This window comes from Salmo salar, chromosome ssa04, assembly GCF_905237065.1.
Source record: "Salmo salar chromosome ssa04, Ssal_v3.1, whole genome shotgun sequence".
NCBI classification, from domain to species: Eukaryota; Metazoa; Chordata; class Actinopteri; order Salmoniformes; family Salmonidae; genus Salmo; species Salmo salar.
Genome location: NC_059445.1, coordinates 86,533,008 through 86,547,780, shown reverse-complemented (window position 1 = coordinate 86,547,780; position 14,773 = coordinate 86,533,008). Strand labels below are relative to the sequence as shown.

Here is a 14,773-nt window from a genome sequence, read left to right as displayed (position 1 = left end):
ACTAAATCAGGGGTTTTAAACGCAATAGTTAGACGAACCAGTGTGTCAGCGGGTTTTCGCTCCTCCCTTGCAAGCTGTAGAATTAGATTTAAAAAACAGATACAAATACATCTTATGGAACAGCGGGACTGTGAAGCCTAGGCAGCATCTAATGGGGATCCATAATAAACACAAATACAACTATACAGTCAATACATCAACTGATATGGTTCCTGATCTGGCATGTACAGTCAATACATAAACTGATATGGTTCCTGATCTGGCATCTACAGTCAATACATAAACTGATATGGTTCCTGATCTGGCATCTACAGTCAATACATAAACTGACATGTCAACTTTATTCAAGACATTTTTAACACATTCCATTTCAAGAAAGGAGATTTTTGTTTATTTTATTCAGATTTTGAAGTGATGCATTTCTGTCCTTGAGCTTTTCTTGTCTATTAATGTAACGTATAATGTCATGTTTTATGTTTTGTGTGACCCCAGGAATAGTAGCTGCTGCTTCAGCAACAGCTAATGGGGTTCATAATAAAAAATTAAAATGACTGTATTTTTTTCTCCCTGTGTGTTTAAGGGTTTCAGAGCTGTTGGTGAGTGGACCTTCCGGTATCACAGAGAACACCACTGATCCAGGAGAGTACCTTCTAAGATGGACGCCCACTGAGGATGAGGAGGGAGGGTACTATCCTGTGTGCTTCATCGCTCAGGGAGTGAACGACAGGTCAGTCTGCAGCCACTTCAACTGGAAACTTATAGCACAACATAATGACTAACCTGATTAAATAAAGGCACAAAATTAACTAGCATGACTAACCTGATTAATTAACTAGCATGGCTAACCTGATTAATTAACTAGCATGACTAACCTGATTAATGAACTAGCATGGCTAACCTGATTAATTAACTAGCATGGCTAACCTGATTAATTAACTAGCATGACTAACCTGATTAATGAACTAGCATGGCTAACCTGATTCATTAACTAGCATGGCTAACCTGATGAATTAACTAGCATGACTAACCTGATTAATTAACTAGCATGGCTAACCTGATTAATGAACTAGCATGGCTAACCTGATTAATTAACTAGCATGACTAACCTGATGAATTAACCAGCATGACTAACCTGATTAATTAACTAGCATGACTAACCTGATTAGTGAACTAGCATAATCCATCATTTCTGTAGTCTACTATCAAGACTATCAGTTAAATGTACATTCAGACACATTTTGGTTAAATGCATTCAGTTGTGGAACTGACTAGGTTTTAACCTGCATTTCCCTTCAATGGTCTGTGGTTGGTTTGGTTTAACATGTTTCATTAAACCAATGGTATGTGGTTGGTTTGGTTTTGTAATGTTTTATTAAATGCTGTTTAACAAAGATCTGAATGGTGTAACAGTTGTTCTGTTGATCTTCTCAGTTCCACGTACCACTCTGAGCTGCGCTGTGTGATCGTCAGGGTTGGAAACACAAGCGGTGGGTACAGTTTCACTACAGGAAGAGGTTAATGATCCCCTTCCTGGTGTTCTGCTAGTCTCCTAGTCTCAAATTAAAATAAAATAAAATGTGTGTATGTGTGTTGTAATAATGTGGACTAACTGTGTTTCCACAGGAGACGTTGTTGTACTGAGGACAAAAGTGTCCGCTCTGATCCCACTGACAGATAATTACATCAGAAACATGGTGTTTCAGCAGGTCAGTGTCACTGTCAGATCAGACAGGTTTCTCCTCAGCTCTACCTGATAATCACTGTGTGTGTTCTGTTTCCAGCTCCGTGAGGAACTGATCAGACTAGGGCTGCCAGGGGACTTCACGCTACGCCTGTTAGCCACTCATGACATCAGTCCCTGAGGGAGGAACAGGAAATCAGCTCGACTTTCTTCACTTCTACTTGTCTTTTCTTCCTGGTTCTGATTCTGCAGATAGTTCTTTTGAAGAAGGAGTGATTCCTTATAATGACAGAATACGGTTGATTTGTAATAATCTCCTGTGGGTTGCCAAGATTAGTTGAATTAACTGACACTACGTCTTACTGGATGTTAGTTGAATGATTTAAAAGTAAATGATTTATGTCTACAAGAAGAAATGCAACATAAATATGATTGGTAATGTACAGAGGTAGACTGAGGTTCTTTCCTGTTTGGTAATGTACAGAGGTAGACTGAGGTTCTTTCCTGTTTGGTAATGTACAGAGGTAGACTGAGGTTCTTTCCTGTTTGGTAATGTACAGAGGTAGACTGAGGTTCTTTCCTGTTTGGTAATGTACAGAGGTAGACTGAGGTTCTTTCCTGTTTGGTAATGTACAGAGGTAGACTGAGGTTCTTTCCTGTTTGGTAATGTACAGAGGTAGACTGAGGTTCTTTCCTGTTTGGTAATGTACAGAGGTAGACTGAGGTTCTTTCCTGTTTGGTAATGTACAGAGGTAGACTGAGGTTCTTTCCTGTTTGGTAATGTACAAAGGTAGACTGAGGTTCTTTCCTGTAGACAGGTTATTAAACATTGGGAGATATAATGTTGTTTTCCTTAAGGTGTGAATCATATAGACTGTGTTTGATTAGGCTTAGAGGACAAGGCCTTAGGAGGTTGATAATGAGACGTTATAATGGTAAAATGTTATAATGTTGAAATGTTTAAAATATTGATGTATTGAGATATAACTTGAGTAATAAATTAGGTTGTAGAAAGACTATAATTTAGTTAAAGGTAGGAGGGTGAAGGGAATAGGAAAGTTTCATGTTTGAAAAATGTATGTTTTAAGAAGTTGATGTTCATGAAGTATATTAAGGGTGCTAGCTTGATCTGGAAATCCCCAGGTCAGAGCAGCAAGTAGGTTGAAGCGTACGTTCTGCCTAGGTGGGAAAACGTGGAGGTTAGTGGGGGCTGAAAAAGCACCTTTTGAGAAGATGGATGCATTCATTAGGTGTTAACCACCGAAGGCATCAGTGGAGCAGGTGGTCATCCTGATGATTTATCAGAAGAGGCATTAAGGGTATAAAGGAAGCAGGTTTCATGGGAAGGGAATGACTCTCTTTGAGTTTGCTAGAAGAACCTGTCGTCTGCTGGAGAAAGACTTTTACTGAAGCTTTTTAACTTCAGATTCATTTAGATTTTTAATATACTTGGTTTTTTATTCTGAAAGTGTTCTAGTACATTCTAGGAGGAACCCTGAATGTTACCTCATTGATAGGAGTGTTCTAGTACATTCTAGGAGGAACCCTAAAGGTTACCTCATTGATAGGAGTGTTCTAGTACATTTTAGGAGGAACCCTGAAGGTTACCTCATTGATAGAAGTGTTCTAGTACATTTTAGGAGGAACCCTGAAGGTTACCTCACTGATAGGAGTGTTCTAGTACATTCTAGGAGGAACCCTGAAGGTTACCTCATTGATAGGAGTGTTCTAGTACATTCTAGGAGGAACCCTAAAGGTTACCTCATTGATAGGAGTGTTCTAGTACATTCTAGGAGGAACCCTGAAGGTTACCTCATTGATAGGAGTGTTCTAGTACATTCTAGGAGGAGCCCTAAAGGTTACCTCACTGATAGGAGTGTTCTAGTACATTCTAGGAGGAACCCTGAAGGTTACCTCACTGATAGGAGTGTTCTAGTACATTCTAGGAGGAGCCCTAAAGGTTACCTCACTGATAGGAGTGTTCTAGTACATTCTAGGAGGAACCCTAAAGGTTACCTCACTGATAGGAGTGTTCTAGTACATTCTAGGAGGAACCCTAAAGGTTACCTCATTGATAGAAGTGTTCTAGTACATTCTAGGAGGAACCCTAAAGGTTACCTCATTGATAGGAATGTTCTAGTACATTCTAGGAGGAACCCTAAAGGTTACCTCACTGATAGGAGTGTTCTAGTAGCTGTTAGTTTTTTAGACACCAACTGAGGGACTGAGAAACCTGAAGGGGGAGACAAAAATCTGTTTATAATTTGTAGAAGGTAAGAACTTGTTTTTCTTGTTATTGAACACTGTGCTTCTCATAAAATTGTTATAGACCAAACATATTTTATTGACACACACTAATAAGGGTTTAGATAAGGGTTTAGTTATGGGCGCTGAAGGCATCTCTCAATTTAATCCAAGTTATATTTTTGCTTATCATCGATTGGGGATATTGATTTATGATTGATTGATTGATCTGTGATTTTTAATGCCTGTTTCTGGAATTTTGAATAAACTTGTTTTATTGTTCTGAAACTCGGTGTCATCAAAGAGTCATAGGAGTGCATGTCGTTTTACTCCTGGTTTCTGAAACACACTGGATTAATTGAGGATTTATAGCATCTGGTTAATTAGTCCATCGGGAACCTGAATTGCTGGTATGAAGGAACCTGAGACCCAACTAAAGGTACTGAGTGCATTGGTAGGAGTCATATGAGGGGTGATTCTGGACTAAACCAACCCAGGAGAGAGTGTCCACTCATAGTGTCGTAAGGTCGACTATCTGGCCTGGACGATCCTGAGAAGGTGCTGGGTTGCAGGGTGAGGTAGTATAGGAGCTCGACCTAGGGGATAGCCCACTCTACTGTAAGACCCTTGAGTTTGAGGAACAGTCCCTAGCTGTATACTAGCTCAGTGGTAAGGCAGAGCGGATTCTATCAGATCTGTAGGGACTAGGGACAATAAATAATAGAATTGCCATTGGATAGGCAGAGCCCAGTAGAATTGTTAATCCTGCAAGGTAGGTGTTTTAGCTTTGACAATTTGTGGGTTTGTACGGGATTGATTCGTGGAAATCAGGAATATCCTGGGAATATTTTGTGATATAGGAAAGCCTGAAATATACCCTATGCAGTACGCAACGCAAGAACTACAATAAGGTACGCAAAAAGTTGATCCTGAATATTTGCACACAAAAAAATTGAAAGTTTAGCATTTAATTATGTTCTTGCTTTGCAAACTAAATGTATTGGTTCCCACATACCAGGCTTTGAATTCACTTTACTGTAACAACCTATTTCTCCTCTCCCTAAGATCCGTCTAATTCCGATCGTCAGGATGTCAGGGATGGACCTCCCATTGGACGAGCTCCAAGGATCCGGAATCTCCCCTGACAACGGAACCTTCCTGAAGTTCTCCCCCACCTCCGTTTCCATGGCAGCCGTGGAGCCTGCTGGTGTTCCTGCTCGTCATTACCCTCCTCAGGCTGGAGAACATCATTACATCCTCCTCCTCTGTAGCTGACTGCAGCAGTGAGGAGAGGCACACACACACACACACACACACACTTTCTTTCTCTGGCTATGTCCAGTATGGCACCCTATCCCCTATATAATTGGCACTGGCAAACAGTAGTGTTCTATTCAGATTTCCCCCCATTCTGGTTAAATTGGACTAACCTGGTTAAACTGGACTAACCTAGTTAAACTGAACTAACTGTGAAGTACTGTATATCGTAAACCAGAACTCATGTATTTGATTATCATGGAGGTATTGAACTATAATGGATGGTTATTGGATTGGTTAAACACCTCCTTTTTTACATTTTATTTTATAACCTTTATTTAACTAGACAAGTCAGTTAAGAACATATTCTTATTTACAGTGACAGCCTACCCCGGCGACGCTGGGCCAATTGTACAGCCACCGTATGGGACTCCCAATCACAGCCTAGATGTGATACAGCCTGGATTTGAACCAGGGACTGCAGTGACACCTCTTGCACTAAAATGCAGTGCCTTAGACCGCAGAGCTCCTTTGAAGAGATGAACAGCCACTTTAGCAGGTTGTGACAATAATGTTTTTTTCTTAAAAAGGATCTCTCTGTTGCAAACACAAGAGCAATTATCATTTAAGTAGTGAAGGAAAAAGGGTATTAGTGATGGAAAAACAAAAAAACGTCTTAACAGAATTATATTTTTATTACATTTCAATACAAATAGGTTAGTGTCTTTTCAAATGGAGAAAAGCTATATAGTGTAAGACTGTCATTTCAACATTAAAACACTGTAGAATGCACAGTAAATTACCATACGTGTGTTTACAGCATTAATGCTATAGATTGCACTGCATTATGGGTAAAATGCTGAAAAATACTGTTATTAACTGTAATTGGAAGCCTCCTGGAGGAATGACTCAAAACATTCTGTATTAATTTCTTTACAGTAATAGATTATGCCTCCTGTAGATTTGTAGTTAAGTACGTACACACAACACAAGCTTGATATGTCCCTTGTCCTCTCTCTATTTACCCCCCCAGAGTAACAGCCCTGGTGCTCTCTGTCTCTCTATTTACCCCCCCAGAGTAACAGCCCTGGTGCTCTCTGTCTCTCTATTTACCCCCCCAGAGTAACAGCCCTGGTGCTCTCTGTCTCTCTATTTACCCCCCCAGAGTAACAGCCCTGGTGCTCTCTGTCTCTCTATTTACCCCCAGAGTAACAGCCCTGGTGCTCTCTGTCTCTCTATTTACCCCCCAGAGTAACAGCCCTGGTGCTCTCTGTCTCTCTATTTACCCCCCCCAGAGTAACAGCCCTGGTGCTCTCTGTCTCTCTATTTACCCCCCCCAGAGTAACAGCCCTGGTGCTCTCTGTCTCTCTATTTACCCCCCAGAGTAACAGCCCTGGTGCTCTCTGTCTCTCTATTTACCCCCAGAGTAACAGCCCTGGTGCTCTCTGTCTCTCTATTTACCCCCAGAGTAACAGCCCTGGTGCTCTCCGTCTTTCATTCTATTCTTTATTTTTCTATGCTTGTCCTAGGGTTGAGAAGAGCTGACCAATCAGAACCCGAGGACGTTTGTTACGGAGCCCCATGAGGAACACATGATGCCGACTTTCCGCTGTGTGTTTGACCGCCTCTGAACCCCAATAACCCGGAATAGAGTAGTCCCTGATCATAGATCTAGGATTGTACCCAATCCCAATTTAATCTAAATCTCCCTCTCTCTCTCTTTTGCCCCCCACACACACCCCCCTCCCCACACAATATAGTTTTAAATTAGTGTTGTAATGATGCTCTTATTTGGTTACATACGTGTTAATTGCTGTTACTTCTATTGTCAATTATGTTGTTAGTTTGTAGTTAATGTTGTTAGCTATTTGAATTCATGTATTTTATGTACAAATGTATATATATATTTCTTTGTATTTAGATTTCAGGTAGTTTTTCACTGTAAATATTCAGCATTGTAATGGCACCAGAGTTGCCAGCTTAATACTGTAATTTTGCTTTACAGCAGATATGCTGTAATATATTTTACAGTACTATTTTCCTTACTGTAAAACAGTGGTATTTAAACGTTTTCAGCGGGGACCCCATTTTTTTCGCAAGAATTTCCAAATATAATGACACAACCTTAAAATTAGCTACATTTCTATTTTTACATAAACAAATAACATTAAATTCATTACATTTTAATCTGTTATCAAACTGAAAAGAAACCAATAAATACATGTAGTGTAATACATTTTTTTTAAATTAAAAATTCAGATGATCTTTTCTCAAAAATGTTTCTATATTGTCTAATATTTTATTTTTTTGTTCATAAAAAAAGAATAACACTAAATAATAATATTAACAATTTAAAATAAAATTGTTGGCAACACGACTGCAGTTGTGGGGGTCACGAACCTCAACTTTGAATACTACAGCTGTAAAACCTTACAGCTGTAAATTTAAAGCAGGGATGCTGTAATATGTTTTACAGTAAGGAAAATAGGTACTGTAAAATATATTACAGCATCTCTGCTGTAAAGCAAAATTACAGTATTACGCTGGCAACTCTGGTACCAGTATAATGCTGGTAAATTTACAGGGGAAAGTTTTACAACAATAAACCCATCGTCCTTTCCTTCCATATAACCAGTTAGCAGTTTAAAGCTAACTTCACAACATATCATTTTACAACTGATAGTAAAATCTACTACACTTATAGCAACAATAAACTGGGCATAAACCTATAGATGTGGTCAACTCAATAAGGTAATTCATTTCAAAAAGTTGTTAAACTACCACCAAACTTCTGGGAAAGGTATTTAGCGGCATCCGGTGATTCTCCAACACTGCATAAAAGCAATCAATCACTTATTACTATAATAAAATCCTTTAAGTCTAAACTTTTTTCAACACAAAATCCACCGAATGAGCAACAACTCCGAAGACAACAAACATAGAAATGAACACCAAAAGAGATCCGAACACCTTGGCTGCATTTCCTGACATCGTTACAGACACATTTTCCACACAAGGAAGGACAACACAAGGCAGTACAGAAATAAAGCAACAAAAGGCCATAATACCAAAAAGTATACCTTCCCAGGGACCAGTGGTCAGAGAAGACTTCAGCTTCCCCTCTGTCTTTCTGACAGCCAGGCCTTCCTTCATATAGGACTTTGATATTTTAACATTTTTCTTCTTCTTCTTCTTCTTCTTCTTGTAGCTTTCCCAGATATTCACATCAACGTCCTCATTCCCCTTCAACACTCTGAGATCAACTCTTCTCCGTCTCACTTCATCTGCCATGTCCCTTAGTATTCTGTTGACTCTGAAGTTCTCCGACGTGATTAGATCTCCGCACACTGGACAGATGACGCGACCAGCGTCCACACTCTTCTGGAGGCATCGACTACAGAAGATGTGTTGGCAGCTCAGCGATATATGTCCGGTGAAAATCTCGGTACAGACGGAACAGATGAAGACTGTAGCCATGTTTCTCTGTGTTCTCAGAAGACTTGGTTACACCTTTCATAAAGAATAAAATAATAATAATATCCTTTATAGATCGAGGTCTTCTCATTGAAAGCAAGTCTGAGAAGCGGTAGATCTGCTATTTCTATGCTTCTTTGCGTCGTTTACTTTCGGTTTTGTACACCGGCTTCAAAACATCTGAAACCATAATATTTGTGGTTATTTAAAATAGGATTTCACAACGGTTTAGATAATACAATGATTCACTACACTCAGAGGGCTTGTTTTGTCACATAACCTGAAATTAGGCCAACTATTAGCATTATTGCAACTAGGAAATGCATATTGTACCTTTAATTACATGTTGTTGTCGTCCGAATAAGATCCGGTCGATATTTGTTCCGTTTCCACCACCGAGGTATAATACAAACCGGAGACTGCTTCCTAGATGTCCGGCCGTTGTTTTCAAGGTAATTTACTCACGTTCACATAGAGAGGTAGTTAGCTGCAGCTCAATATGGAGACTGGACTATGGTCAACTGGGTGTGTCGAAAGGAAAATACTGGGCGTGTGGACAGGGTTTAGTTTCGGCTCATTATAATAAATACAAAAATCACGGTTTTCGATTCATGTTTTTATTATTTGGGTTGAATTCTGTGTGGAAAGCATCAGTGCTATCAGGGGCCCTTGGCACGTCCCTACCATAAACCATAAACCCTAAACCCTAACCCTAAACCCTACCATAAACCCTAACCCTAAACCCTAACCCTAAACCCTACCATAAACCCTAACCCTAACCTTAACCCTAACCTAAAACTAACCCTAAACCCTAACCTTAACCATAACCTAAAACTAACCCTTAACCCTAACCTAAAACTAACCCTAACCGTTTAAAATGTAAACTTCAATGGGGTAAGGCCATCCCAATAATTCTGGATAGCGTGGACAATGTGAAAATGGAGTGGGGGTGGGAAAGAGCTCTGCTATAGGTAGTGCTGAGCAATTATATTATAATTAGTGCTTTGAGTCGGTTTGGGGGTTTCCGTTAATCATTTATTTTTGTAATCACAGTTTCGGTTTTGATTATTTGAGTTGAATGTTGTAACAACACAGAATAAAACAATTAATACAAGTCCCATCATAGTTAGTGACTTCCGATTACTGCTCATTAACCATCATTTATTTACATTCATTTAATACGATATTTCAGTTGTGTTTTTATTAAATTGGTTTTATTTGCTGACTTTATTATTTCATTCCAAGTCATCCGCTCATCTCTGCTGCTGTATACGCCGTCTGACAAAATCTCTATTTTCTACTTCTTCAAAGTAAATAAGGCGCACTTTTATGACCGCTGAATGTCAACTATCAATCACTTTGATCATGTGTTTTCAGGTACAGATTAATCACGAAGCAACGCGGTTCACTATATCCACTCACGATCCACTCACGATCGCGCATTCTTGTCTCTTCAGTAGCAGGCCAAATAGAAACCCAGATAAGAACAAGTAGATACGCAATGGATTATGGTCATTGTAGTTAATTACCACGTTTTATCCACTAAACTATGTAGATTATTGACCTGTAGGAAACTACAAGTTCCTACTACGTTACACATCTAGAGAAACTGTGTGACTGAGTTTACTGAAAAGAGAAAGAAAATGGAATTCAAGTAATTGAACCCGAAATACATCAATTACATCAAATTCCAGTTAATATCTCAACAGTAGGTTAGGTTAGACCGGAGATGAGCAACTTTGATAGGGGCCACAAAACAAATCTAAACTCATCTGGAAGGGCCGTAGTTGCTAACGGGTGTGCACCTAGCTACATTACATTAACTCCCACATACCCACACCAAGGTGACATCTACTGTAGATGGTTCTCATTGGAATGTATTTGTTGTGTAGGTTGTTATCTTAATTGAAATAAAATAATGGGAGAACAACAACAAAAACAAAATGGCCACTTTAGTTACCACCGGCGACACAACCGGAAGCTTCCAGCTGAGTATAATGGTTGTGTCACGTCCTGACCATAGTAAGTGGTTATTTTCTATGGTAGAGTAGGTCAGGGCGTGTTTTGTGTTTTTCTATGTTTTGTATTTCTATGTTTAAGTTCTAGTTTTTCTATTTCTATGGGGGGGGGGTTGATCTCCAATTAGAGGCAGCTGGTCCTCGTTGTCTCTAATTGGAGATCATATTTAAGTAAGGGTTTTTCTTCCTGGGTTTTGTGGGTTATTATATTTTGAGTAGTGTTTGTTTCACCTCTGCGTCACGGTTTGTTGTTTTGTCATATTCAGCTATTTATGTTTTGCAAAGTTTCACAGATTTAATAAAATGTGGAACTACAGCCACGCTGCACTTTGGTCCGCTCCTTTCGACAGTCGTGACAGGTTGTGTCACCAGTGGTACCTAATGTGGCTTCTTCTCCAATGATTTTATTTCATGTTAAGGTCTCAGGTCGGCAGGCAATGCTCATACAACACCGGTGCACTGGTCGCCGGGTTAGTGACTTTTCATGCAGCCCAATCAGCAACGCAAAACGGTCAAAGTGGCAACAATTTCACCCAATTAGCCGATTCACTTTCCATACTCCTTTCCACACCCACTCGCCCACTCGCCGGTCGCCATATTGGGCTGCAGCTACCCGTACCTGTTTGCATATGCTGATTCATGGACCATCTACAAAAAGAAAATAAAAAATTCAGACCGCTTCACCTTTTTTACACATTTTGTTACGTTACAGCTTCTAAAATGGATTGAATTATTATTTTTCCTTGTAAATCTATACACAATACCCCAAAAAATGACAAAGCTAATTTTGACAAATGTGTTAAATATAAAAACAGAAATACCTTATTTACATAAGTATTCAGACCCTTTTGCTATGTGACTCGAAATTGAGCTCAGGTCCATCCTGTTTCCATATGATCGTCCTTAAGATGTTTCTACAACTTGATTGGAGTCCACCTGTGGTAAATTCAATTGATTGGACATAATTTGAAAGGAACACACCTGTCTATATAAGGTCCTATATCTGAGAGTGCATGTCAGAGCAAAAACCAAGCCATGAGGTTGAAGGAATTGTCTGTAGAGTTCCGAGACAGGATTGTGTCGAGACACAAATCTGGGGAAGAGTACCAAAAAATGTCTGCAGCAAAAAACACAGTGGCCTCCATCATTCTTAAATGGACGAAGTTTGGAAGCACTAAGACTCTTCCTAGAGCTGGCTGCCCGGCCAAACTGAGCAATCGGGGGAGAAGAGGCCTGGTCAGGGAGGTGACCAAGAACCCGAAGGTCACTCTGACAGAGGTAGAGTTCCTCTATGGAGATGGGAGAACCTTCAAGAAGGATAACCATCTCTGCAGCACTCCACCAATCAGGCCTTTATGGTAGAGTGGCCAGATGGAAGCCACTCCTCAGTAAACGGAACATGACAGCCTGTTTGGAGTTTGCCAAAAGGCACCTAAATACTCTCAGACCATGGGAAACAAGATTCTCTGGTCTGATGAAACCAAGATGGAACTCTTTGGCCTGAATGCCAAGCGTCACGTCTGGAGGAAACCTGGTTCCATCCCTACAGTGAAGCATGGTAGTGGCAGCATCATGCTGTGGGGTGTTTTTCAGAGGCAGATTTAAGAATAATGTTTAAAGCTTAATGAAACATTCATACCACCTTTATCCTACCAGTTCTACATACAGGCCTACATCATGTATAGGCAAATAAAATCCCTTCAATGTTTCTTGTTGGAAGTTGTCCTCTGCTGTCCCGCCCAGCCATAAATCCATTTACAAGCATTTCGCTAAACCCGCAATAACATCTGCTAAATATGTCTATGGTCATAATGAAACGCCGATCACAGGAACTCCTTGGAAAATCTAAAATCAAATGTTCCTTACCAAAGATTAACAGATAAAGGTGATGAGTATGAGGTAATGAAGATAATTGCTTTACTGCCCTGTCATTTGCTTACACTGACCCATATTTACAGAACAAAATGGCAACAAACCTGAAATGTTTTATTTTGTTAACAAAATAAAAAATCTATCAAATGAAAAGGCAGATCAACAAATTCTTTGCATATTTTATTTGTATTTTCTTGATTTTTATTTTCTTCCAACTTTCAACTCACACATGGTCATATTTTACATCTTTGCAATAAAACATGAATACAATATTATTATTTTTTTTTTTTTGGGGGGGGGGGGTATTTCATAGATCCAAAAATATTTGACCTTTTCTTTGGATCCATAAATTGAACCTGTTGTTAGAGTTTGTGTGAGTGTATTTGACTGAGATGGCTTTAACACACACTAACGGTACATCTCATGTTTTACCTTCGTACTTCCTTCCCTCTCTCTCTCTCCTCCCCCTCTCCCTGGTCTTAATTAACTTAATTAATTAATTAAATCACACGTGATTTCATTGTCTTTAAATACAAAACATCAATGCACAAATAATCCTGCAGAAGAAAAAATAATTCCGGAAAAGAAAAACCCGAAACGGTCATGTGACAGGAAATAATCACCAGGCTAATAAATAATGATACGTGATTGGTGTAAAGTGTGAATACAAAAACAAAACGTTTGACACCGATTCAATTCTTTTTTTTTTCTTCTTCTTTTCTTTAAATAATCTGACAAATGTGAGTGAAGTTTTCGTTATCAGTCTTATTCAGTTGATTAAACTCGGAACGTCTGTCCGTCGTAGCCTGAAACCTATATGTACATATTTGACAAAACAATCACCAAATATACAAAGAAAATCAGACTTGTCTTGTGGATATCTGGTAGATCTCATCGTTTGATGGCGTTAGCAAAACATTTCTTCATCATCATCATCGCTATTATTACACAGAAAGTCATTAATAAATGAAAGGTGATAGAACTGTGATCTATTCCTGCTTGTCAATCATTGACAAGAGTAGGAAACAGAACAGTATTTACAGAAATCATATTCATCCTCCTGGGGGTAAAAATAAATAAAAAATGAACAAAAAAAAAGGAACTGAAATAAAATAAATAAAACGTAAGAAATTAAATCAAAACAAAACAAAATAATATGAAACCAAAAAATATATAATTTACTCGATATGAGTTTAAGCCAACAGCATCTGTTTTCTTCAATGGGAAGTACTGCTTCAAACCAGTGCAAACCAGGGTTAAACCAGTTCAATACAGTTTTAAACCAGTTCAATACAGTTTTAAACCTGTTCAATTCAGTTTTAAACCTGTTCAATACAGTTTTAAACCAGTTCAATACAGTTTTAAACCTGTTCAATACAGTTTTAAACCAGTTCAATACAGTTTCGACCAGTTTGAACTTTCTGTGGTAGTGACCACATCTCCCACCCTTTAAAATTATTAACAAAAGAGAAATAAAATAACAATAAAATAACAAAATAACTAAACCAAAAGCAACAAAACCCATTTTTAGTAATGTTACTTTGTCCTGTGAAGCGATAAGCGTTCTAGCCATTAACACTGAATGTTCTCAAACATTAAAAGTCCTAATATGGATCTGTTCAACCCCAGTCAAAGTCTAGCGGTAGATTTGATCTTCTCCTTAATTCATCTTAGTTCATTATTATAAGGATTCCTTCGGGGTGGGTGTTGTGTGGCTGTAGTGTTAGGGTTGAAATGGCAGACAAGATGTCCTACAGTAGCTGTGATGCGCTCTCTCTCTCTTCCTTCTCAAGTGAAATCATCACAGGAAGTAGAGATTTAGTGGCTTTCCAACCTCTTATTCTTCCTTTCTGTTGTTTACAGCTTGACCTCTCTCTCTCTCTCTCTCCTCGTCTCGTGGTGGTCCTCCTCAGTTCCTGTTCTGGTGTTCGTAGTGCCAGCTTTCTGTTGTTTACAGCTTGACCTCTCTCTCTCTCTCTCCTCGTCTCGTGGTGGTCCTCCTCAGTTCCTGTTCTGGTGTTCGTAGTGCCAGCTTTCTGTTGTTTACAGCTTGACCTCTCTCTCTCTCTCTCTCTCTCTCTCTCTCTCTCTCTCCCTCCCTCCTCGTCTCGTGCTTGTCCTCCTCAGTTCCTGTTCTGGTGTTCGTAGTGCCAGCTTTCTGTTGTTTACAGCTTGACCTCTCTCTCTCTCTCTCTCTCTCTCTTCCTCCCTCCCTCCCTCCCTCCCT

General features: G+C 39.3%; 1 protein-coding gene and 1 long non-coding RNA gene across 5 annotated transcripts in view; one reads left to right on the top strand and one right to left on the bottom strand.

Annotated features, from left to right (window-relative positions):
- LOC106604029 (integrin beta-like protein A) overlaps nucleotides 1–4,213 on the top strand; it is a 36,923-nt gene extending 32,710 nt beyond the window's left edge. The window contains exons 7-11 of one of the 4 annotated variants that reach the window (XR_001328567.2): nucleotides 581–727; nucleotides 1,432–1,487; nucleotides 1,624–1,706; nucleotides 1,782–2,129; nucleotides 2,168–4,213. Coding sequence is in view for 1 of the 4 variants with exons in the window: in XM_014198360.2 (XP_014053835.2) it covers nucleotides 581–727; nucleotides 1,432–1,487; nucleotides 1,624–1,706; nucleotides 1,782–1,862 (367 nt within the window). In the remaining 3 variants the exon portion in view is untranslated. Of the gene's footprint in view, nucleotides 1–580; nucleotides 728–1,431; nucleotides 1,488–1,623; nucleotides 1,707–1,781 lie in introns of all 4 variants that reach the window. The other 3 variants (XR_006769695.1, XR_006769696.1, XM_014198360.2) reach the window with 3 other exon arrangements.
- Nucleotides 4,214–6,594: 2,381 nt separating this feature from the next.
- Nucleotides 6,595–9,342, bottom strand: LOC106604028 (uncharacterized). Its single transcript, XR_001328566.2, has 2 exons — nucleotides 8,990–9,342; nucleotides 6,595–8,836 (listed from the first exon to the last, which is right to left on the bottom strand). It is a non-coding gene; the product is annotated as an uncharacterized lncRNA (long non-coding RNA).
- Nucleotides 9,343–14,773: the final 5,431 nt, after the last annotated feature.